Source organism: Salvelinus namaycush, chromosome 1 (assembly GCF_016432855.1).
Source record: "Salvelinus namaycush isolate Seneca chromosome 1, SaNama_1.0, whole genome shotgun sequence".
In the NCBI taxonomy this organism is placed as follows: domain Eukaryota; kingdom Metazoa; phylum Chordata; class Actinopteri; order Salmoniformes; family Salmonidae; genus Salvelinus; species Salvelinus namaycush.
This window is the reverse complement of record NC_052307.1, coordinates 45,121,567-45,148,171: the sequence shown is the minus strand read 5'-3', so window position 1 is coordinate 45,148,171 and position 26,605 is coordinate 45,121,567. Positions and strand designations below refer to the sequence as shown.

The 26,605-nt window shown below is 42.7% G+C and overlaps 1 protein-coding gene across 1 annotated transcript in view; it reads left to right on the top strand.

The window, feature by feature from the left end:
* Positions 1-26,605, top strand: part of qsox2 (quiescin Q6 sulfhydryl oxidase 2) — a 64,275-nt gene extending 37,670 nt beyond the window's left edge. The window contains exons 4-12 of the mRNA XM_038989347.1: positions 14,021-14,126; positions 14,349-14,439; positions 14,595-14,740; positions 15,047-15,196; positions 15,534-15,663; positions 15,776-15,898; positions 24,852-25,002; positions 25,221-25,409; positions 25,651-26,605. Of these exons, the coding sequence (XP_038845275.1) occupies positions 14,021-14,126; positions 14,349-14,439; positions 14,595-14,740; positions 15,047-15,196; positions 15,534-15,663; positions 15,776-15,898; positions 24,852-25,002; positions 25,221-25,409; positions 25,651-26,156 (1,592 nt within the window). The 3' untranslated portion in view covers positions 26,157-26,605. The remainder of the gene's footprint in view (positions 1-14,020; positions 14,127-14,348; positions 14,440-14,594; positions 14,741-15,046; positions 15,197-15,533; positions 15,664-15,775; positions 15,899-24,851; positions 25,003-25,220; positions 25,410-25,650) is intronic.

Below are 26,605 nucleotides of genomic sequence, written 5' to 3'. Positions count from 1 at the left end.
CATAAACTTGACTAAAAAATACAGGTTGGACAGCAAATGAAAGATACATTAATTCTTAATGCAATCGCTGTGTTAGATTTTTAAAATTAACGTTACCACGACATACAGCGTGCGTTAAAGCGAGACCGCACCGAAATTAATGGCGGAATATGAGTTTTACATTTTTCAACAGAACAACGAATTAACATCATAAATACTTAATACTTTTTGATGAGCTCCCATCAGAATCTTGGGCAAGTTGTCCTTTGTCCAAAAGAATCGTTGCTCGGTTGTAGATTGTAGCCTTCAACTTTGGAATTAGCAGTAAACATTAGCCATGTGGCACAGACGTGCCCAACTCACCAGAACGCAGCACAAATAAATACCCGAAAATAGCAATATACTGATATAAACTGATATAACTCGGTTTAAAATAACAACATTATGATGTCTTTAACACCTATATCGAATAAAATCAGAGCCGGATATATCTAAGGGCTATAACGGGAGCTTTCTAGAACGCCATCCTGAGGTCTGTCTTGCGTCATGGCGAACAAAGGAAAGAGAGGACCCCACGTTGCCAGCCCATTTATATGGCCTCAGATCTGCCTAGCAACTCCATTCCAATTCTCACTATTTGCTGACATCCAGGGGAAGGCGTATGCAGTGCATCTCAACCAATAGAAGACATGCAAATTAATAAACTGACCTCAGAACAGCCTGCAGATTTCAGATTTCTCACTTCCTCATAGGAAAATTGCTCCAACTCGAGTTCTGTTTTACTCACAGATATAATTCAAACGGTTTTAGAAACTAGAGTGTTTTCTATCCAATAGTAATAATAATATGCATATTGTACGACCAAGAATTGAGTACGAGGCAGTTTAATTTGGGAACGAAATTTTTACCAAGTGCAAACAGCACCCCCTATTGAGAAAAGGTTAACCAAGGACTATATCTATTCCTAGTTCTACATTTTGAACGGGGCATGCTTATTTAAGATGGTGAGGAAGGCACTTTTAAAGAATAACCAGGCATCTTCTACTGATGGGATGAGGTCAATGTCAATCCAGGATACCCCGGCCAGGTCGATTAGAAAGGCCTGCTCGCAGAAGTGTTTCAGGGAGCGTTTGAAAGTAATGAGGGGTGGTTGTTTGACTGTGGACCCATAACGGAAACAGGCAATGAGGCAGTGATCGCTGAGATCCTGGTTGAAAACAGCAGAGGTGTATTTAGAGGGCAAGTTGGTTAGGATGATATCTATGAGGGTGCCCGTGTTTACGGCTTTGGGGTGGTACCTGGTAGGTTCATTGATAAGTTGTGTGAGATTGAGGGCATCAAGCATAGATTGTAGGATGGCCGGGGTGTTAAGCATGTCCCAGTTTAGGTCACCTAGTAGCACGAGCTCAGAAGATAGATGGGAGGCAATCAGTTCACATATGGTGTCGAGAGCACAGCTGGGGGCAGAGGGAGGTCTATAGCAAGCGGCAACAGTGAGAGACTTGTTTCTGGAAAGGTGAATTTTTAGAAGTAGAAGCTCGAATTGTTTGGGTACAGACTTGGATAGTAATACAGAACTCTGCAGGCTATCTTTGCAGTAGATTGCAACACCGCCCCCTTTGGCAGTTCTATCTTGGCGGAAAATGTTTTAGTTAGGGATGGAGATTTCAGAGTTTTTGGTGGTTTTCCTGGATTCAGACACGGCTAAAACATCCGGGTTGGCAGAGTGTGCTAAAGCAGTGAGTAAAACAAACTTAGGGAGTAGGCTTCTAATGTTGACATGCATGAAACCAAGGCTTTTACGGTTACAGAAGTCAACAAATGAGAGCACCTGGGGAGTGGGAGTGGAGCTAGGCACTGCAGGTCCTGGATTAACCTCTACATCTCCAGAGGAGAAGTAGGATAAGGGTACGTTTAAAGGCTATACGAACTGGCCGCTTAGCAGGTTCGGAACAGAGAGTAAAAGAAGCAGGTTTCTGGGAACGATAGCATAGATTCAAGGCATAGTGTACAGACAAAGGTAAGGTAGGATGTGAGTACATTGGAGGTAAACCTATGCATTGAGTAATGATGAGAGAGATATAGTCTCTAGAGACGTTTAAACCAGGTGATGTCATCGCATATGTAGGAGGTGGAACAACATGGTTGGTTAAGGCATATTGAGCAGGGCTAGAGGCTCTACAGTAAAATAAGACAGTAATCACTAACCAGGACAGTAATGGACGAGGCATATTGATATTAGAGAGAGGCATGCGTAGCCAAGTGAGCCAGTTGGGTTGCCTGGGGACACGGCGATTCAGACAGTTAGCAGGCCGGTGCTAACAAGCTAGCAGTTTGTAGGCCAGGGCTAACATGCTGGCAGTTAGCAGATGGGGGCTAGCAGTTAGCAGACCAGGGGCTAGCAAGCTAGCAGTTAGCAGACCAGGGCTAGCAAGTTAGCAGAAGGGCCTTTGGGGGAAGTCGCGATGGAGGTAAGTCTGTTTTTGCCTCTTCGTGCGGTGACGTCGATAGACCAGTCGTGGATTAGTAGGGTTCCAAGTAGCTCTAGGCTAGCTCTAGGCTAGCAGAATGGGCCTTCAGCGGACGCCGCGCCTGAGGGGCCTGTTGGAATCCTCGGGCAGATTATGTCGGTATTCCAGTCGTAGAGGATCGGGGGGGTTCCGTGCCCCGTACCGGCAGTAGAAGGGGTCCGGATATTGTAGCCCAGGAGAGGGCTTTGGTGGTAGCCCAGGAGCCCTAGCCAGGCTAGCTTCAGGCTAATTGGTGCTTGCTCTGGGATGGAGACGCTAGCCAGGAGTAGTCACCCGGGATTGCGGTTAGCTAGTTGCAAAAATCCAGATGAAAATGTTCAGAGTTTGCACTAGGATTCCGGGGATATGGAGAGAGAAAAAAATAGGTCCGTTATGCTCTGGTTTGAGTCACGTTGTATGAAACTGGTGAGAGCTTTCCGAGCTAGTTAGCTGATGGTTAGCTGATGACCGCTAGCAATGGTTTCCTGACTGATAGCTGGTAGGTAGTTAGCTGGCTAGCTTCAGTTGAGGGATTCCAGATCTGAAGTAAATAGAAATACTTTAGAAAAAAAATAGATCCACATTGGCTGAGGCGGGTTGCAGGAGAGTGTTTAGGAAAATATTTTTTAAAGATATGCGAAGAAAAATATATAAAAAAGATGTATACAAGGGACAGGACAAAGGCAAAGACGTCTGACTGCTACGCCATCTTGGATCTTGAAGATCCATACTTATTGCTCCTCTAAATTATTTGGCCCGGTCAAAGTCTGCTGCAAAGGGCTGCTTGAATGCAGAGGGGAGACAAAGTTGTTTGGTAGGAATACTGGGGTGATCTTGGTATAAATGTGTCAACATGTTTTAGATGTTGGCAGCTGCATAGGCTATTCTCTCTCTGTTTGTCACTGTTGTAATCCACTGGGAAGCCAAAATGTTCCCAAACTGGAGATTTAGACGATGGAGAATCCTCCTGGTTTATTGACCTCAGCACTCGCCATCGTACAGAAATAGTTCCTTGCTGCACCTCGGGAAAATGTGCCAATTAAGGTATACATTTTTATTACAACATGCGCGTAGGCTCTAGTTTTAACAGAATAGCATGACATGTTTTTTTTTAAGCTGATATTTACTCAAGAAGCCTATAGGCCTCGTGGTTTTATTTTTATTTTTTATTTATTCATTCGTGTTCACAGTGTGGACCGACTCGATGTCCCCGTACCGAACGGTTCGATACGAGTACATGTACCATTTTACTAATAATAATAATAATAATTTTATTTTTGGGTGAAATTAATAGCTGACTGAGGACAGGAAGGCTGGGCATTCGTGCGGTTGAGTCCGTTTCGGCCGTAACATGGACTCTTAACATGAAGCTTTTGTACTCCTTGCTGAAACAAGCAAATTTGTGTTTCTGTCGCCTAGGCAATGCCCACCACAATGCAGCAGCAGCACACATGGAAGTAGAATAAATAGAATAGGCTTGGAACCTCTAACCCTGGCAATTTGACCTGAAAACTCAGGTTCTGACTAAAGGGACTGCAGCTACAACCAGAAGTGACATAGCAGAATTTACACAGCAAGTTAGGAGACTTGGATTAAGAAAAGGGTTAAGGTTAGCTAAAATGCTCTCTAACCTGCTACGAAAAGTAACTTTCGGTCATAGCTGTTTTCTCTCTAGTCACAACCCTAAACTCATGGGTACACTTGCAATGCCTGCCTGGTATTGTGATGCGATCATTTTCATGGTAATATAGCATTTTCATTCAAATTTTGTTAACTGATGTGGCTCATGCAATACAATGTGTTTTTTTGTAATGTCGGTTCCCATTATGCCATCATTGTTTCAATTGCAGCATATGCGGGCAGAGGAGATAAGAAAATGTGCAGCTTCATTTTTTTTGTGTGTATATACAGTGGGGAGAACAAGAATTTGATACACTGCCGATTTTGCAGGTTTTCCTACTTACAAAGCATGTAGAGGTCTGTAATTTTTATCATAGGTACACTTCAACTGTGAGAGACGGAATCTAAAACAAAAAATCCAGAAAATCACGTATGATTTTTAAGTAATTAATTTGCATTTTATTGCATGACATAAGTATTTGATACATCAGAAAAGCAGAACTTAATATTTGGTACAGAAACCTTTGTTTGCAATTACAGAGATTATACGTTTCCTGCCGTTCTTGACCAGGTTTGCACACACTGCAGCAGGGATTTTGGCCCACTGCTCCATACAGACCTTCTCCAGATCCTTCAGGTTTCGGGGCTGTCGCTGGGCAATACGGACTTTCAGCTCCCTCCAAATATTTTCTATTGGGTTCAGGTCTAGAGACTGGCTAGGCCACTCCAGGACCTTGAGATGCTTCTTACGGAGCCACTCCTTAGTTGCTCTGGCTGTGTGTTTCAGGTCGTTGTCATGCTGGAAGACCCAGCCACGACCCATCTTCAATGCTCTTACTGAGGGAAGGAGGTTGTTGGCCAAGATCTCGCGATACATGGCCCCATCCATCCTCCCTTCAATACGGTACAGTCGTCCTGTCCCCTTTGCAGAAAAGCATCCCTAAAGAATGATGTTTCCACCTCCATGCTTCACGGTTGGGATGGTGTTCTTGAGGTTGTACTCATCCTTCTTCTTCCTCCAAACACGGCGAGTGGAGTTTAGACCAAAAAGCTCTATTTTTGTCTCATCAGACCACATGACCTTCTCCCATTCCTCCTCTGGGTCATCGGCAAACTTCAGACGGGCCTGGACATGCGCTGGCTCGAGCAGCGGGACCTTGCGTGCGCTGCAGGATTTTAATCCATGACGGCATAGTGTGTTACTAATGGTTTTCTTTGAGACTGTGGTCCCAGCTCTCTTCAGGTCATTGACCAGGTCCTGACGTGTAGTTCTGGGCTGATCCCTCACCTTCCTCATGATCATTGATGCCCCACGAGGTGAGATATTGCATGGAGCCCCAGACCGAGGGTGATTGACCGTCATCTTGAACTTCTTCCATTTTCTAATAATTGCTCCAACAGTTGTTGCCTTCTCACCAAGCTGCTTGCCTATTGTCCTGTAGCCCATCCCAGCCTTGTGCAGGTCTACAATTTTAGCCCTGATGTCCTTACACAGCTCTCTGGTCTTGGCCATTGTGGAGAGGTTGGAGTCTGTTTGATTGAGTGTGTGGACAGGTGTCTTTTATACGGGTAACGAGTTCAAACAGGTGCAGTTAATACAGGTAATGAGTGGAGAACAGGAGGGCTTCTTAAAGAAAAACTAACAGGTCTGTGAGAGCTGGAATTCTTACTGGTTGGTAGGTGATCAAATACTTATGTCATGCAATAAAATGCAAAATAATTACTTAAAAATCATACAATGTGATTTTCTGGATTTTTGTTTTAGATTCCGTGTCTCAGTTGAAGTGTACCTATGATAAAAAATTACAGACCTCTACATGCTTTGTAAGTAGGAAAACCTGCAAAATCGGCAGTGTATCAAATACTTGTTCTCCCCACTGTATAGATATTTAATGAACAAAAAAGTTTTCCCCACAAAAAGGCTTTATTACAGACAGAAATAGTCCTCAGCGGAATTTTTTGTGTGCATATGGAACATTCCTGGAATCTTTTATTTAATTTCATTAAACATAGGACCAACACTTTACATGTTGGATTCATCTGAACAGAACAGTCAATGTTATGGAATGAGCAGGTAGGTGTTCGTAATGTTTTGTACACTCAATATATATATATCGTGAAACTAGAATTAAACGCTCAGTCTCAAATAGCCGCCTGTCTCTCTTAATAGCCGGGCAATGGCACACATTTCAGCAAATATACACCCGTTTCAAGTAAGTGTTGCGTCTAAATTAAATGTTTACGAGGTTACCATGAATTGTTACAAGATTTGTTTGATTTGTTACATTAAATAATTCCATAATCTCGAAGAAATTACAGCAATCATCTGTTTTTATGCCCAGTAAGAAACTGCTAGCCATTAGCTGTTGACAGCTGAGTACTGCTAGCTAACTGGCAAGCACAAAAACAGTTGTCAACTTCGGGAGTACAGACCCCCAGAAATCGTCTTGTCGCCCTCTAGTGGTGAAAACAAAAAACAAATGCACAGTCAGAGGAGAATAATTATTGTGAATAATTAAGGATTATTACGTTTTTAAATAGAGGCATATTAAGACAAACTAAATGTGACACAGTATGTAAATGATAACACAAGTGCAGGAAATATTTTTTTTACTTAAAATGCTGGAAGTGAATGTGGAATTATTGGTAGAAATTGTAAGATAAATTGGCACTCCAAATGGGAAAGGTTGCCGACCGCTGGTGTAGCCTACCACCGGCAACTTCAGGAGCATAATGGCAGATTCTGCAAAAGCAAGCAGCAGTGGGAGGTGGTTCGGGAGTTTTTTTTCTTCTTCTGGTTAGGTTATCTTGATCTATCGCTCCTGCTTGAGTCATTTCTATGTCTTTATTTAATCCAACAATGTGCTTAAAACATCAGACAAGTTAAGTGCATCCAGAAAGTATTCAGACACCTTCACGTTTTCCACATTTTGTTACATTACAGCCTTATTCAAAAATCGATTTAAGTGTTTTTTACCCCCCTCACCAATCTACACACAATAATAGTGACATAGCTCATAGTGACAAAGCGGAAAATGTATTTACATAGGTATTCAGAGACTCGAAATTGAGCTCAGGTGCATCCTGTTTACATTGATCACCCTTGAGATGTTCTACAACTTGGAGTTCACCTGTGGTAAATTCGATTGATTTGACATGATTTGGGAAAGTACACACCTGTAATTAAGGTACCACAGTTGACCGTGCATGTCAGAGCAAAAAACTAGCCATGAGGTCGAAGGATTTGTCCGTAGAGATCTGTGACAGGATTGTGTCGAGGCACAGATCTGGGGAAGGGTACCAAAACATTTCTGCAGCATTGAAGGTCCCCAAGAACACTGGCCTCCATCATTCTTAAATGGAAGAAGTTTGGAACCAATCAGGTGAGAAGGGCATTGATTACCCAAGAATCTGATACCGCCTCACCGGTCACGTGTCACAGTTTAGTCACTGTAATTATTGTTATTTATTTAATATTTTACCTTTTTACCTTTATTTTATTTTTTAAATTTTTATCCCATTTTCTCCCCAATTTTCGTGGTATCCAATAGCTAGTAATTACTATCTTGTCTCATCGCTACAACTCCCGTACGGGCTCGGGAGAGACGAAGGTCGAAAGCCATGCGTCCTCCGAAGCACAACCCAACCAAGCCGCACTGCTTCTTAACACAGCGCGCCTCCAACCCGGAAGCCAGCCGCACCAATGTGTCGGAGGAAACACCGTGTACCTGGTTAGCGCGCACTGCGCCCGGCCCGCCACTGGAGTCGCTGGAGCGCGATGAGACAAGGATATCCCTACCGGCCAAACCCTCCCTAACCCGGACGACGCTATGCCAATTGTGCGTCGCCCCACGAACCTCCCGGTCGCGGCCGGCTGCGACAGAGCCTGGGCGCGAACCCAGAGACTCTGGTGGCGCAGCTAGCACTGCGATGCAGTGCCCTAGACCACTGCGCCACCCGGGAGGCCACCTTTATTTAACTAGGCAAGTCAGTTAAGAACAAATTATTATTTACAATGACGGCCTACCCCGGCCAAACCCTAACTGAGACGACGCTGGGCAAATTCTGCGCCACCCTATGGGACTCTCAATCATGGACGGTTGGGAATTGAACCAGGGTCTGTGGTGACGCCTCTAGCACTGAGATGCAGTGCCTTAGACCGCTGTGCCATCTGATGCTAACTGCCTACCAAACTTGCTAACTGACTGGTACTCAGCATTCCATTGTCCCTTTAATCACTCTGACATCAATGCAAAAATAATGAAAAATTGAATCAAACACTTCATGAGAGCCCATGAGCTCATGTTGCACAACATTTCTTTAGGCTATTCAATTGCGCAAGAAAACAGTGATGGCCTCTTAAAAAGAGGAGTATTGTGTCAGAAAATTACAAGTTTATGTTTATAAATCAAAGAAGGGTCTCGTCTGTTGTTCGAGTTGGGCCTGTGGGGTTTGAGCTGATAATTGATTGACTTGGTGATGAAACCTACAGCTGGCATTCCATAGACAGGATGTGGGGTGGTTGTAACTGGGATAGAGAGGAGTAGAACCAAGGCCTCAATGGTTCTTAGACATCCTGGCATCTGGTAAATTAGGCCAGGGTCATGGGTTAAGATGACGCCAGGTGCAGATAAAGACAGGATGAGTCCAGTGTGGCTTATGATGCCCTTTGATCTGCATGACAAAGCATTTTAGTCATCCTATATAAGATGTATGTTTTTTCATTATTAGTTAGGCTCTCTGCCTAACAGTCAAGACTTTTGGGCTGATGGTTTCATTATTACAATAATTTATTAATATTAAATAATTATGATTGTTTGAAGAAATGAAGTCTTTATCAGTACTGAATTTCTGCGACAGGATCCAATCAGCTTTCTATTGGCTAGGCCTACTATTAATTTCACGACTTTCCTAATGTTAAGCACATTGCTTGTCTTTACAACAGGAGTATAGCCCACCTGGCTGGCATGAAAATTACCACAGAAAAAGTGTTCTCCCTTCTCTTTAACTTTTTATGGCTGCAGGGGCAGTATTGAGTAGCCAGATAATAGGTGCCCATTTCAAACGGCCTCGTACTCAATTCTTGCTCGTACAATATGCATATTATTGTTATTATTGGATAGAAAACACTCTCTAGTTTCTATAGCCGTTGAAATTTTGTCTCTGAGTGGAACAGAACTCATTCTACAGCACTTTCCCTGACATGGAGTCAGATTTCAGACATCTTGGCCCCTGATCTGGAGTCAGTTTAAAGGTCCCTGTGAATGCTATGAGGATACAAACACTGCTTACGTCTTCCCCTGGATGTCATTACGTGGTGACGCTTTGAATGGAGTCGATTGCGCAATCAGAGCCTCTATAAAACAGCACAACGTGTAGGTAGTGTCCCTTTTCCAGCTGCGCCTGATGCAAGGTGGACACGGACCTGCTCTTTTTCCAAGCTTTAGTTTAGCCAGTAATATTTCTCCGGTCATGTTTTTGCTCGTTATAGGTGTTAAAAACATCAAGGTAGTTAATTTAAACCGTTTTATAGCAATTTATATCCGTTTAATGCGATTTTGAGGCATTGCTTTCTGAGACACTTTGAACCTCTGGGCACGTTTCCAGTTCATGCCGAACGCAGTGGGCATTTCCACATGGCAAGAGGACAGCTTTCGACCAAAAGACGATTAGACCCAAGAAAGGATTCATTGCCCAAGATTCTGATGGAAGAACAGCTCAAAGTAAGAACAATTTATTATGATAAATCGTGTTTCTGTCGAAAAATGTTAATCGCTTATGCCGCCATTTTGTTAGATGTAGCTTCGCTTGGCGCAACCTGTATTGAAAAGTAAGGATAATTTAAAAAATGTAATTCAGCGATTGTATTAAGAATTAAATTGTCTATCAATCGCTGTCCACCCTATATTTTTTTAGTCACGTTTATGAGTATTTATGTATAAGACTAGATCACTGTCTAATATGGCGCACGACATTTTCTGACCAGCTGGGCTACTTTTGTCATTGTCTAACCATGATTTTGGTGGCTAAATATGCACATTTTCGAACAAACTCTATATGTATGTTGTAATATGATGTTACAGGAGTGTCATCGGAAGAATTCTGAGAAGGTTAGTGAAAAAATTAATATATTTTGGCGATGATTACGTTATCGCTCTCTTTGGCTTGAATCAATGCTCTGGTAACGTTTGCATATGTGGTATGCTAATATAACAATTTATTGTGTTTTCGCTGTAAAACACTTAGAACATCTGAAATATTGTCTGAATTCACAAGATCTGTGTCTTTCCATTGCTATGTGCTGTGTATTTTTAAGAAATGTTTTATGATGAGTAAATTGGTAATACACGTTGCTCTGTGTATTTATTCTAGTCGATTTGTGATGGTGGGTGCAATTGTAAACTATGATTTATACCTGAAATATGCACATTTTTCTAACAAAACCTATCCTATACAATAAATATGTTATCAGACTGTCATCTGATGAGGTTTTTTCTTGGTTAGTGGCTATCAATATCTTAGTTTAGCCGAATTGGTGATAGCTACTGGTGTTGAGAAAAAATGGTGGACAAAGAAAAATGGTGTCTTTTGCTAACATGGTTAGCTAATAGATTTACATATTTTGTCTTCCCTGTAAAACATTTTAAAAATCTGAAATGGTGGCTTTATTCACAAGATCTGTATCTTTCATTTGGTGTCTTGGACTTGTGATTTAATGATATTTAGATGCTACTATTTAATTGTGACGCTATGCTAGCGATGCTAATCAGTGTGGGGGGGGTGGGGGATGTTGTCATAGGTGTACCGACCTCGGGCTTGCAGCCATAAGAGGTTTTAAGTGCATAGATGACATGTATTTTTTCCCCTGCCCCTGTTTTGAGACAGGTGCATGATAATGGTCCATTCTAAATCAAAACAAATTTCCCACATATGGTATTAATTTATGTAAAGACCAGATTAAATCAAGAGTAGTCTGATGGGTGACAATATTAGCTTATCACTTGTGAATTATGTTTTGTCACTTGTGAATGATGCCCAGCTTAAGGCAAGAAACAATGACTTTTTTCGAATCATAGTTGCACACCTCCTGTAGGTCTATAGGCGTATATGTTTTGATGAGGTTTGTATCACAACTAAAGTGGCCAAATAACTTCTTAAAATTAAGCACATTAATCCGCTTTACGATGGGTGTAGAGCATAACTGGCATATAATAAAAACATTAAATGCATAATCGCATTTGCGTTCACTTTTGATAATGGTATTTCAAATCAAAGTTCATTTGTCACGTGTGCCGAATACAACAGGTGAAGACCTTACAGTGAAATGCTTACTTACAGGCTCTAACCAATAGTGCAAAAAAAGGTATTTGGTGAACAATAGGTAGGTAAAGAAATAAAACAACAGTAAAAAGACAGGCTTAATACAGTAGCGAGGCTATATAAGTGCAAATAGTCTGGGTAGCCATTTGATTACCTGTTCAGGAGTCTTATGGCTTGTGGAACATTCACGCGTATAGCCTACTGCCGTGTGCTCATTGCTGCGCTTATAATGTGAAGAAATAGCCTAATAGTTTATCAACATTTTAAGCTAAATGTTTTGATCTGTTGCTTGTGGTTGTATTAATTTAAGATCTATCGCATCCCAAAACGGTCCCAAGACTGTTTGGTGTATTTATTTCTAGCCCAGAATAGAATAGGTCAACTTTTGTACTATGGTGGATAATATATTGAGATAGGCTGGAGCTTTTGCTGTTCGTTAGGCCAACTCATCTTGTTGGCTGACGAAAAGTAAATGTGGACAGTTCTTCCAGTATCTTCAATATGCAATCGGAATTGGATAAGGAAGCGTGCAGTTGCGTCCCCGATGTGTCTGTCTTCACTTGTAGCCTTTGAGAAATACCCGATCACGTGAGGGAGAGCCATGTGAGTGAGAGGTGCTTCAGAGCGCGCAGCACTCAGGGAGGGCACAACGGCCACTGGTCGCGAAAGGCATGGATTTTTTTAGGGTGCATTATGGCAGCACAAATGGGATGCTGCGGGGAAATTCAAGCCATTATCAAGTGCTTGTCAAATTGGTAATGACAAGTGTGTACAGCTGCGCAGAAGACAAAGCAGAGCTCATACCTTTTTCAAGCAATTTGAAATCGTAAAGTGCCTTTCCCAAACTGTTGCCACAAAGTTGGAAGCACAGAATCATCTAGAATGTCATTGTATGCTGTAACGTTAAGATTTCCCTTCACTGGAACTAACGGGCCTATCCCGACCATGAAAAACAGCCCCAGACCATTATTCCTCCTCCACCAAACTTTACAGTTGGCACTATGTATTCGGGCAGGTAGCGTTCTCTTGGCATCCGCCAACCCAGATTCGACAGGTTCGACTGCAAGATGGGAAAACATGATTCATCACTCTAGAGAGTGCGTTTCCACTGCTCCAGAGTCCAATGGCAGTGAGCTTTACACCACTCCAGCCGGCGCTTGGCATTGCGCATGGTGATCTTAGGCTTGTGTGCGGCTGCTCGTCCATGGAAACCCATTTCATGAACCTCCTGGCGAACCGTTCATGCGCTACCACTTTGCGGCTGAGCCGTTGTTGTTCCTAGACGTTTCCACTTCATAATAACAGCTCAAACAGTTGTCTGGGACAGCTCTAGCTGGACAGAAATTTTACGAACTGACTTATTGGAAAGGTGGCATCCTATGATGGTGCCATGTTGAAAGTCACTGAGCTCTTCAGTAAGAGCATTCTACTGCCAATGTTTTTCCTATGGAGATTGCATGGCTTTGTGCTCGATTGTATACACCTGTCAGCAACGGGTGTGGCTGAAATAGCCAAATCTACAAATTTGATAGGTTGTCCACATACTTATGGCCATGTAGAGTGTATATATACATTTGAACAGTTATTACGGTGACAGCGGTCATATGGCTGGCCAATTACCGTCATCCACAAAATTCCATGACCTTCACAGCCCTACCTACTGTGTTCTCTCCTGTATAAAGGACCAGAGTGTGTGCAGATGTCAACCTCTCATCTAGAGCTGGGACATTCATTCTTGCGGCTGAAATCCCATTAACGGGATCGATTTGACAACAGCCAGTGAAAGTGCAGGGCGCCAAATTCATCCGAACGTGAAAATAGCGCCCCCAGCCATAAGAAGTTAAACCGAAAATTACTGATGTTGTCTTCCTCCTTACTGAAGCATTTTGCCTGCGTTGCGAATTTTCGTTATTTTGCTACACAAAGTTTCTGTAGATTGTTGTAAAACAATGCATCTCAACAGTAATGTCTGTTATGTTGATTCCTGCTATGAAAGTGTGAACGGGGGACTGGCTGTCCCCGTTTCACTAGCAGCTGCTGTTTGAGCATGCCACTATCACTCCCTCTCCCCACTGTGCGCACAAAGTAGGGAGCGATGCATTCTGAGAAGCACAAGCATATGGCCGTTGCTCAAAATGCAATTGTGGAAAAATTGTTTTCAAAGCAACTATGGCTGTTTAAGTCACAAATTTCTGTGAATATGTCATTTATTTCTCATATCTTAAGACCAGGCACCACACCCTCAGGGTAATTGTTTTCCCTTAATTATATCACAATCAACCTTTATCAGTTGAAGGTAGACATAAATCTAATAGTTTTTTTTGTATAAAATTGTCAGAAATGGGAGGCTATATATCAATAATTATGCGCCTATTTTATATAGTGCAAATACATTTTTCTGGACACTGGATGAGGTCAGTCTAAATATTTTGGTTTAATTTTAAGACACTCCAGGAGGACTGGACTTATCCAGAGCAGATTGTGGATAAATATATTTATGGGTCAATTTATCAGGTCAATTTATTGGTCAGTTTATCGAGATATGGGTTTTTATCAATATCGCCAAGCTCTATTCTCATCTCTCTCCCCAGGTGCAGATAGGGAGCTACAGACAGTGCGACAGCTGATTGTCAACTTCCTCCAGAACCACACAAGACAGGACAGGCCTGTCAGCTGCCCTCCACTTGAGCCTTACAGGTTTGTCCAGTGGCACACCATGGGCTTCAAGACACAGTCTTGGGACCAGAACAATTAGCCTATGCCATGGTTTGATAAATAACCTCTGTCCTTTTACACTGCCATATGTCTGCTAATACGGGTCACTGTCAGGTTGATTTTTGAATCGCTCAATGAGAAGTGAGTGGCACACAATACAGGTGATTATCATATTAAATCGACTGTCGCATTTCTTCTTTTCAGCTCTGCAGATATATTGCCTTTGATTGGTCAGAAATCCAACCAATACACAGCTGTCATTGTTGAGAACGAGGACTCCTATGTTGGCAGAGAGGTATGAGGATTTGAAATTAAACTGAACTGTACCTTTCATGGCATTCTTATACTATCAGACTTCAAAACAACGAAGTAATTTAACTTAAATGCTGCGTTATAGGGTTAATATGTGGGGGTTTAAATATATATAAAGTAATATCAACTGTTCTATAGGTTATCTTGGACCTGATGATGTATCAGGGGCTAACAGTGAAGAGGGCATTGAGTTCAGAAAAGAGCCTCACAGAGAAGCTTGGCATCAACTCTTTCCCCTCAGCATACCTTCTCCACCCTAATGGAACACATGCCATTCTGCATGTGTAAGTTGGCAACCTCTACTATATTTACTTCTCCAGGAGTTCTGGTTCAGATGTTGGAGACTCAACAAATGTGTTTTGGTAGTTGGCATGGCATCCCCTTTTAATGGGTTGTATGTGAACAGAATATAGCATTGTTGTTATTATTTTATTTTTTATATATATATATATATTTTTTTACAAACATGTAATTATTATTTAAAAATAATATTTCATCCCAATTATCAGTGAAATGTTTGACTTCTTTATGTAGTCTGTTTTATAAATTCAGACATTTTAAATGTTGCTCTGATATTTCTGTATCACCAGGCAGAAAAGACTGCGCTTCTTCTTCTCCTCGTTCCTCAAGCTTCTCCTAGGGGTCCACAGAAAGCTGAGCACCTCTGGAGCACCCCAGGAGCCCCTACTGGAGGGGCCACGAGGTCCCGGGACAGCTGAGGCCTTGAAGGACTTTGAGAAGTGAGTCTGATGCTAACACAGTATCTTATGAATGAAGATGATACCAGTGGGTATGTGTGGGTGCTCACGTGCGTTCTTTGTGTGTAACCATGTCTGATCCGAGGCCCCATCATTGATTTTAAAAGTTTTGTCATTTTAGCAGATGCTCTTCTCCAGAGCAACTTACAGGTGCTCATATCCAGAGCAACTTACAGGTGCAAGTAAGGTTAAGTGCCTTGCTCAAGGGCAAATCAACAGATTTTTCACCTAGTCTGCTCGGGGATTCAAACCAGCGACTTTTCGGTTACTGGGCCATGCTCTTAACCGCTAAGCTACCTGTCTCCCTGATTTTCTCCAGGTCCAAGGTGTACATGGCGGACCTTGAGTCAGGGTTGCACTACCTGCTGAGAGTAGAGCTGGCTACCCACCAAACCCTGGAGGGAGAAGAGCTAAAGACCTTCAAAGACTTTGTGACAGTGGTTGCTAAGGTATAAGTGCTCTAAGGCTGAAGTGGGTCCGCACAAACAAGTAAACAATATTTACCCTCTTGTTTCTATTAGAGAAGTAACATTTATCTTTTCTTTGATTCTTGAATCCCAGCTCTTCCCCGGTCGCCAGTCTGTGGTAAAACTCTTAGAGACTCTTCTGGAATGGCTGGTCAGTCTTCCCCTGGAGAAAATCCCCTTTGATGCCATCCTCGACTTGGTCAACAACAAGATGCGGGTAAGGGAGGCATTTGTGTGTTATTTCATTATCAAGTGCTCAAATAGATCAAATAAAATAGCTGTTTGGCATAGTTTAAAGGGACATTCAGGAATAATTGGTAAAGTGGGGGAGGCTCTCCCTTTTTGCAGAAGGGGTGTACTTGAATGCATTTCTAATGGAAACAATCCATTTCCACTAGCATTGGTACTTTACCAAAAATGCTAGCCAGATTATTCTTAACATTGCTAAGTAACCAGTAATCAAATTTAGAAACAGTTTAGCGGAAACAACCACAGCCTAAGGAAGTCAAATTAGTTAAACTATCCTTTTAAACAACCGATGTAACAAACGGTTCACAACACTTTCAGTTTGTCCTTTGATTTTTGGTTCTTGTTCGGTTTTAGTTTAGAAAGGAAACAAGTTTTTATTTTATTTAACTAGGCAAGTCAGTTAAGAACAAATTCTTATTTACAATGACGGCCTACCCCGGCCAAACCCTAACCCGGACGACGCTGGGCCAATTGTGTGCCGCCGTATGGGACTCACAATCACGGCCGGTTGTGATACAGCTTGGAATCGAACCAGGGTCTGTAGTGCCGCCTCTAGAACTGAGATGCAGTGCCTTAGACCGCTGCGCCACTCGGGAGCCCAAAACGACCACAAAAATGAGTTAACGTTTTACTCCATCGTTTGTAAACAAAGTGTTTCTGTATAGCAGTGGTAGACATTAAGAAAAATTTGCACTGGCCACTCGTGCCATTGAAATTGGTGGCCGAGATTAAATTCTTACTAGCCAAAAATAAAGGCATTTCGAAATACTTATTCTGTCAACTCATACCCAAATCATGCTGTTGACTCGTCATTTACCACTGCTATACAGAAACACCACTACATATCTACAATATAAAATGTTTAATACCACAATGCAACAATATCACAATGTATGCATGTGTCTGTACCTTTGTGTCTCTTGACAGTCCCTGTTGTTCCATAAGGTGTATTATTACCTTTTTTATTTATTTTTTATCTGATTCTACTGCTTGCATTAGTTACCTGGCTCTATGTAGTACTGTGCGACTTACATAGTCTTTTCTGCTCTTGGAGACTGTGGAGAGACCTCTGGTGGCATGTCTCGTGGGGTATGCATGGGTGTCCGTATGTGCAAGTATTTTAAACAGACAGCTCGGTACAATTCAGCTTGTCAACACCCCTTACAAAAACAATTAGTGATGAAGTCAATCTCTCCTCCACTTTGAGCCAGGAGAGATTGACATGCATGTCATTAATGTTAGGTCTCTGTGTACTTTTAAGGGCCAGCCATGCTGCCCTATTCTGAGCCAACTGCAAAAAAAAAGTAATTATTGGTGGTTAAGGCAGAGCAGCGCTTTAGTATGGACAGACTTCTCTTATGGACAGACTTCTTAGCTAAAGTTGTATCAATATGTTTTGACCATGACAGTTTACAATCCAGGGTCAATTTCCACATTCATTAGGAGACGTAGTTGAGGTTTAGGGTTTAGTGAATGATTTGTCCATAATACATTACTTTTAGTTTTGGAAATATTTAGGACTAACTTATTCCTTGCTACCCATTCCGAAACTAACTGCAGCTCTTTAACTTCTTATGGCTGCGATCCCGTTAACAGGATCGATATGACTACAGCCAGTGGAAGTGCAGGGCGCCAAATTCAAACAAATCTCATAATTAAAATTCCTCAAACATACAAGTATTTTATACCATTTTAAAGATAAACTTGTTAATCCCACCACAGTGTCCGATTTCAAAAAGGCTTTACAGCGAAAGCACCACAAACGATTATGTTAGGTCACCGCCAAATCACAGAAAAACACAGCCATTTTTCCAGCGAAAGATAGCAGTCAGAAAAAGCAGAAATAGAGATAAAATTAATCACTAACCTTTGATGATCTTCATCAGATGACACTCATAGGACTTCATGTTACACAATACATGTATGTTTTGTTTGATAAAGTTCATATTTATATCCAAAAATCGGAGTTTACATTGGCGCGTTACATTCACTAGTTCCAAAAACATCCAGTGATAGTGCATAGCCACATCGTTTCAACAGAAATACTCATCATATATGTAGATGATAATACAAGTTATACACATGTAAATATAGATATATCTCTCCTTAATGCAACCACTGTGTCAGATTTCAAAAAAACTTTACGGAAAAAGCAAATCATGCAATAATCTGAGACGGAGCTCAGAACAATAGCCAAATTAGCCGCCATGTTGGAGTCAACAGAAACCAGAAAATACATGATAAATGTTTCCTTACCTTTGAACTTCATCAGAATGCAGTCCTAGGAATCCCAGGTCCACAATAAATGCTTGATTTGTTCGATAATGTCTGTTATTTATGTCCAATTAGCTACTTTGGTTCGCGCCTTCGATAAACAATTCCAAAGTCAGAAAGCGCCTCCACTATAACGTGACGAAATGTCCAAAGGTTCCGTAACAGTCAGTAGAAACATGTCAAACAATGTATTGAATCAATCTTTAGAATGTTGTTAACATACATCTTGAATAACGTTCCAACCGGAGAATTACATTGACTTCAGTTGAGCGATGGAACGGAGCTGCCTATCACGTGAACGCCCGTGGTCAAAGCATGCTCAGCTCGTGGCAGTGGTGACTAATTCCTGTCTCCTTCGGCCCCCCTTCACATTAGTCATCAGACAAAGTTCTATTGACTGTTGACATCTAGTGGAAGCCGTAGGAAGTGAAAACTCATCTCGCTGTAATTTCAATGAGAGCTTGGTTGAAAATCTGCCACCCTAAGAAAAAATCCAAACAGGAAGTGGAACTTCTCAGGTTTTTTCCTGCCATATGAATTCTGTTATACTCACAGACATAATTCAAACCGTTTTAGAAACTTCAGAGTGTCTTCTATCCAATACTAATAATAATATGCAAATATTAGCAACTATGACTGAGGAGCAGGCCGTTTACTCTGGGCACCTCTGTGCACCTCTGTGCACCTTTCATCCAAGCTACTCAATACTGCCCCTGCAGCCATAAGAAGTTAAAGTATCCAAAACTTTATTTTCTCAAAAACACATTTTCTTTAAATGTTGGTTTTTGCCAACAAATGGCCGCGACATCCGACAGGTTCTTGTAGGCTGCCACAAAATTAGTAGGGGTGTAACCGTTCACTAAATCAATGGTTTGGTATGTACCTCTGTTCTTAGGCCACTGTTCTGTGGGGGGTTTCAGTCCAAAAGGAGGGACAATTTTTCAAATTAGCAATGGGAACATGTACATGTCAAATCCCATAGAGAATGATAACTAAATGCTAACGAGCGCATTGCGAACATATTGTACAGTTTCACGTAAACTATACAAGTAACTCAAATGCTACTTGCAGTTTGTTGCACACACTAAACAAATATTAACCAGCAAGGTTCTTGATCCAGGAGGGGATTCTCTGCTGTTATCAAGCAAGGCTTGATTACGTAAGGAGCTAACCACTAAGCTAGATAGCTAACTAGCTACTAAACTAGCAAACCAAATGCACAACTGCAGAGCATTTGGCACATCTTAGACAGTAAGTTTAATAGTTAGAAGATATCTAGCTGTCAAACATTTAGTTGTGAATTCCATACTGTAATTAGATCACCTGGTGCATGCTGCACAACAGTGAGTGACTCACAAGGCTCCTGTCTCTTGTTGTTGTGTGCTTGTAAACAGACACAACGTAACTGGGGACTACCGTAAGCTTCATAATAATGTGACAGGTGAAATGAAGAAAACAATGTTCTTTATCTCCTAACGTATTGTACAAGTTGACTGCAGGTATTTACAAATATTCAAATTTATGAAAATATTTCAAATAGTTTCAACGTTATTGAAACAGTACATTCGGAAAGTATTCAGACCCCTTGACTTTTCCCACATTTTGTTACGTTACAGCCTTATTCTAATCTACACACTATGTTTTTGCAAATTTATAAAAAAAATAAACATTTACATTAGTATTCAGAACCTTTACACAGTACTTTGTTGAAGCACATTTGACAGCGATTACAGCTTCGAGTCTTCTTGGATATGACGCTACAAGATTGGCATTCCTGTATTTGGGGAGTTTCTCCCATTCTTCTCTGTAGATCCTCTCAAGCTCTGTCTGGTTGGATGGGGAGCGTCACTGCACAGCTATTTTCAGGTCTCTCCAGAGATGTTCTATTGGGTTCAGGTCCGGGCTCTGGCAGGGCCACTCAAGGACATTCAGAGACGTGTCCCGAAGCCACTCCTGCATTGTCTTGGATGTGTGCTTTGGGTCATTGTCCTGTTGGAAGGTGAACCATCGCCCCAGTCAGAGGTCCTGAGCATTCTGGAGAAGGTTTTCATCAATGATCTTTCTGTACTTTGCGCCATTCATCTTTCCCTCGATCCTGACTAGTCTCCTAGTGCCTGCCTCTGAAAAACATCCCCACAGCATGATGCTGCCACCACCATACTTCACTGTAGGGATCGTGACAGGTTTCCTCCAGACGTGACGCTTTCATCAGACCAGAGAATCTTGTTTCTCGTGTTCTGAGAGTCCTTCAGGTGCCTTTTGGCAAACTCCAAGCGGGCTGTCATGTGACTTCCGTCTATAAACTCTACCATAAAGGACTGATTGGTGAAGTGCTGCAGAGATGGTTGTCCTTCTGGAAGGTTCTCCTATCTCCACAGAGGAACTCTGGGGCTCTGTCAGAGTGACCATCGGGTTCTTGGCCATCTCCCTGACCAAGGCCCTTTTCCCCCCCGATTGCTCTGTTTGGCCGTGCGGCCAGCTCTAGGAAGAGTCTTGGTGGTTACCAACTTCTTCCATTTAACAATGATGGAGGCCACTGTGTTCTTGGGGACCTTCAATGTTTGGTACCCTTCCCCAGATCTGTGCCTCGACGCAATCCTGTCTCGGAGCTTTCCGGACAATTCCTTCCACCTCATGGCTTGATTTTTGCTCTGACATGCACTGTCAACTGTGGGACCTTATATAGACAGGTGTGTGCCTTTCCACATCATGTCCAATCAATTGAATTTACCACAAGTGGACTCCACATCTCAAGGATGATCAATGGAAAGAGGATGCACCTGAGCTCAATTCCGAGTCTTGTAGCAAAGGGTCTGAATACTTACGTAAATAAGGTATTTGTTTTCTTCATTTTTTTATACATTTGCAACAATTTCTGAGACCTGTTTTCGCTTTGTCATAATTGGGTATTGGTTGTAGATTATGAAAACCTTTCATTTAATCAATTTTATAATAAGGCTGTAATGTAACAAAATGTGGAAACCGGGAATGGGTCTGAATACTTGCCGAATGCACTGTACGGTATACAGCCCAAGCCTATAGGCTACTGTATCAGGCCTTAAAGTAGAGCTGGGACGATCAACAGAAAATTGCTAACGGACATTACATTGCCTCGATCGTACTGAAGCATTTTGCTTATGTCACTAATTGTCTGTGGTTTTGCTCGTTTCCTGTAGATTTATTCTAAAACCATAATTTGGTCAACAGTAATAGCCTACATATTGTTGATTCCTGCTATGAAAGTATCTGGCTCCCCGTTTCAATCATTTAATCAGTCAATCATTTATAGAGCCCTTTTTACAACAGAAGTTGTCACAAAGTGTTTATCCAGAAACCAAGCCTAAAACTCCAGACAGCAAGCAATGCAGATATAGAATGCACGGTGGCTAGGAAACTAAGCTAAACTAGGCTCTAAAGAGTGGCCAGTCCTCTTCTGGCTGTGCCATGTGGAGATTGAGTATATGGCCATTAAGGCCAGATTGTTTTTCAAAATGTTCAAACGTTCATAGAAGAGTCAAATAGAATGTTCAAATAATAATCACAGAGGTTGTGGAGTTTCCAAGAGGCCAGCACTTTGTGAATTATTGTCAGTTGGCTTTTCATAGCCTAGCATTCAGACGTTGAGACAGCATGTGTGGGGGAGGGGGTTGGGGGGGTCTGGTGAACAGGTCAGGGTTCCATAGACGCAGGCAGAACAGCAGAAACTGGATCAGCAGCACAACCACGGACTACGGACGGGGACTGCCAGGTAGTCCAGAGGCATGATCCGAGGGTTCAAGTCCTCTGGTAGGGGAGAGAGAGTTGGAAGAATTAGAGGAAGCATATCTGGGATCACACAGGACACCAAATAAGACCGGAGAATTACACCAGAAATGACAGACTGACCCTAGCCCCCCGGGAACATAGACTATTGCAGTGTAGATACAGGAGAAGGAGATGGGGGAGGGGGGGACCGTAGCCCAGACCAAAGTTACCCCCAGACAGGGACAACCAGGCAGGATATAACCCCACCCACTTTGGTAGAGCATAGCCCCCACACCACTAAAGGGAAATCAACAGGCCACTAACTTTCAACCCTGAGACATGGCTGAGTATAGCCCACAAAGATTTCCCCACTTCACAAGCCCAAGGAAAGGAAGGCTGGATGGAAGAGGAGCACCATCAAGCCAGTGACTCAGCCCCGGTAATAGGGTCAGAGGCAGCAGAGCCCAGTGAAGATAGGGTAGCTGGCCAGGCAGAGACAGCAAGGGTGGTTCGTCACTCCAGTGCCTTGCCGTTCGCCTTCGCACCGTGGGGCCAGACTACACTTAATCATAGAACCTACTCAATCTTCAATAAAGACTTGAAGGTAAAGACAGAGTCTTACGTGTAGGTAGGTACGGCAGAACCAAATCGTCGAGATTCAGTGCATTTGGAAAGTATTCAGACCCCTTCACTTTTTCCACATTTTGTTACGTTGCAGCCTTATTCTAAAAATGGATTAAATCAATTATAATCTCATCAATCTACACACAATACCCCATAATGACACTGAAAATATTTGAATTTTTTGCAAATATAAAAAAAATAAAAAAAAAACATACCTTATTCACAGATATCTAGACCCTTTGCTATGAGACTCAAAATTGAGCTCAGGTGCATCCTGTTTCCATTTATCATCCTTGATGTTTCTACAACTTGATTGGAGTCCACCTGTGGTAAATTCAATTGATTGGAAAGGCACACACCTGTCTAAATAAGGTTCCACAGTTGGCAGTGCATGTCAGAGCAAAAAACAAGCCACGTGGTCGAAGGAATTGTCTGTAGAGCTCTGAGATAGGATTTTGAGGATGCACAGATCTGGGGAAGGGTACCAAAACATGTCTGCAGCATTGAATGTCCCCAAGAACACAGTGGCCTCCATTCTTAAATGGAAGCAGTTTGGAACCACCAAGACTCTTCCTAGAGCTGGCCACCTGGCAAAACTGAGCAAATGGGGGAGAAGGGCCTTTGTCAGGGAGGTGACCAAGAACCCGATGGTCACTCTGACAGAGCTCCAGTTCCTCTGTGGAGATGGGAAAACCTTCCAGAAGGACAACCATCTCTGCAGCACTTCACCAATCAGGCCTTTATGGTAGAGTGGCCAGATGGAAGCCACTCCTCAGGAAAAGGCACATGACAGCCCGCTTGGAGTTTGCCTAAAGGACTATCAGACCATGAGAAACAAGATTCTCTGGTCTGATGAAACCAAGATTGAACTCTTTGGCCTGAATGCCAAGTGTCACATCTGGAGGAATCCTAGCACCATCCTACGGTGAAGCATGGTGGTGGCAGGATCATGCTGTGGAGATGTTTTTCATTGGCAGGGACTGGGAGAATAGTCAGGATCGAGGGAAAGATGAACAGAGCAAAGTACAGAAAGATCCTTGATGAAAACCTGCTCCAGAGTGCTCAGGACCCCAGACTGGGTCAAGGGTCACCTTCTAACAGGACAATGTCCCTAAACACAAAGCCAAGACAAAGCAGGAGTGGCTTCAGGACACGTCTCTGAATGTCCTTGAGTTTCCCAGCCAGAGGCCAGACTTGAACCCGATCGAACATCTCTGGAGAGACCTGAAAATAGCTGTGCAGCGACACTCCCCATCCAACCTGACAGAGCTTGAGAGGATCTGCAGAGAAGAATGGGAAAAAACTCCCCAAATACAGGTGTGCTAAGCTTGTAGCGTCATACCCAAGAAGACTCAAGACTGTATTCACTGCCAAAGGTGCTTCAGCAAAGTACTGTGTAAAGAGTCTGAATAGTTATGTAAATGTCATATTTCAGCAAAAAATTCTAAAAACATGTCTTAGCTTTGTCATTATTGGGTATTGTGTGTAGATTGATAAGGGGGGGCAAGTATTTAATCGATTTTAGAATAAGGCTGTAACGTAACAAAATGTGGAAGAAGTCAAGGGGTCTGAATACTTTCCCGAATGCACTGTATATCACCCAACTAGTTCAATGTTAACTTTTTTCCTCACTGCCCTGACCCAAGATCTGCTGGCCTAATTTCAATTTCTACTGGAATAGTTTAAGTGCATTGGCGTCATGTCGGGCTCATAAATTGACGGGCGCTCTCTTTTTCTTCAACTGTTTTTTACCATGATTGCATTTAGAAATGTTTTGCAATGACTGGGTTTATCAGAATGCAAGTTTCTCCATGTGGGACTAGCAACTTGAAAGCGCCTCTGGAGGATTACCAGTGGAATAGTTTAGCCTACCTCTCTGGGGATGTCTGATTTTGCTGTTCTGTAACATCACTCATCTTGCTGGCTGAGAAAAATGTATTGTGGACAGCTGTAGTACATGCGCCTTGGCAGAATTTTTTTTTTTTCCATGTTCCTAATTGGCACATTGTTCAAAAGTAATTTAGTTCACCTCATGCATAGCACATCCAGTGAACCGATGGCCCATAGTAGACGGTCCTGTTCAAATACACATGTCATTACAGCCTTAATAATACAGTATGTGGTAGATGGAAAAACCTTGGTCCACATTTCGCGAACTGCATTACCAAAACTGGCAGCTTGTGACAGACCAGTTTGGTTCAGTCCAGTGAACCATAACACCCCTGATCTACTCTGGCTTAGTAGTGAGTTTTTCTGACTCTCTCCCTGACCACCTTTAGATTTCAGGGATGTTCCTGAGTGACCAGCTGCAATGGGTGGGTTGCCAGGGAAGCAGAGTCGGACTGAGGGGCTACCCCTGTTCACTGTGGACCCTGTTCCATGTGCTGACCGTCCAGGCGGCCAGCCGGCCCGACGCATTGGCCAACACCGGTACGTACGCATGCATATACATGCAGCAAAATACTGGTGTAATTAAGAAACATCCATGTCATAGCAATACTGCACACCTTCAAAAATAGATGACAACATCACGATTGGTACCATCATGAATATCTCAACTGTGGGATGATTATGAAATGTGTGCCTTGTCAAGAAATCGACTGTGCTTCTCTCTCGTTCCCCTGACCACCTCCCTTCTGTCCCACCAGGCCTGGAGGAGAATCCCAAGGCAGTGCTGCAGACAATGCGCAAGTACATTGTGAACTTCTTCGGCTGCCAGGAGTGTGGGAAGCACTTTGAGGAGATGGCCGTGGCGTCTCTGCCCCAGGTGAAGTCTGTTGACCAGGCGGTACTGTGGCTCTGGAGGAAACACAACCAGGTCAATGGACGCCTCGCAGGTGGGGAACCTACCTCTATATCGGCATCGTTTGAGATCTCAAACCTAACCTGGAGAATATACTGTCATTAGAAGTATATAATCCGTATAGTAGATATATACTGTGGTATAGGTTAGTAAGCAACGTGTGTTAGAATTGAGTAGGCCGGTCAAAATGACTGGTCTCGACTTAGGAGATATGGGCCAACAATAACTTGACCTGGTGTTATACCTGTGTTATTGACCCTGTGTCCTCTCTGTAGGAACAATGAGTGAAGACCCTCACTTCCCCAAGACCCAGTGGCCCAGCCCGGACCTCTGCCCCACCTGCCACGAGGAGCAGGATGGCATCCACGTGTGGAACGAAGACAAGGTGCTCATGTTCCTCAAGCAGCACTACGGGGCCGCCAATATCTCCCCCAAACACATGTACAGCAGTCAGCATGATCCAAACCAGGAGGCCCTCGGATCTCCTGACAATAAGCCCATTAAAGCCACACAGGAAAAGACAGTGGCCCCTGAGAGCTCCCTACTCCACGCCAACCATGCCAAGCAGAGTGACGTGGAGGGAGCAGGGCAGGCGGGCACAGGGGCCCACAGGGAGACCAGGCCGGGGGTGAGCTTCCTGGGTCTGGGCTTCTCCAGTGTGGACATGAGTCTGTGTGTTGTGCTCTACGCTTTCTCCTGTGTCTTTCTCATGGTCATGTTCTTCTTTTTCCGAGTCCGCTCCAAAAGGTGGAAGATCCGCTACAATCGTCCATATGTATAGCAGTCTACTGGTCCAGGTCTGCACATTTGACTGAGCAAAGAGTTTTGTTTTTTTGGAATTGAGTTTTCCTTTTTAAATGTAGATTAGAGGGTTGCATTTTTTATTTATTTGTTTATGTTTTGTATAATATTTACTGTGAAGAAACAGTCTCCAGATCAAGTATTTTACAATAGTGACTGGTTGAAAAAGTTTTAGTCCCCATAACAGAACCCCATAACATTGTCATGGGGGAAGGACTTGACTGTACACAATTCATTCCCAATACAATGTCTCTTAGCTATGATGGTAAGGAATTGTAAATAGTGTAAAACCATGACAGAGTCCAATTAATCAAGTGTTTTTTATATCTTTCTATCTAATTCAACGGTATTGGTCATGTTTTAATGGACTAAGATGAACCTCTGGAATATTTGTATTGACTACTACTAAAATCTTACTGTGTGAATTTA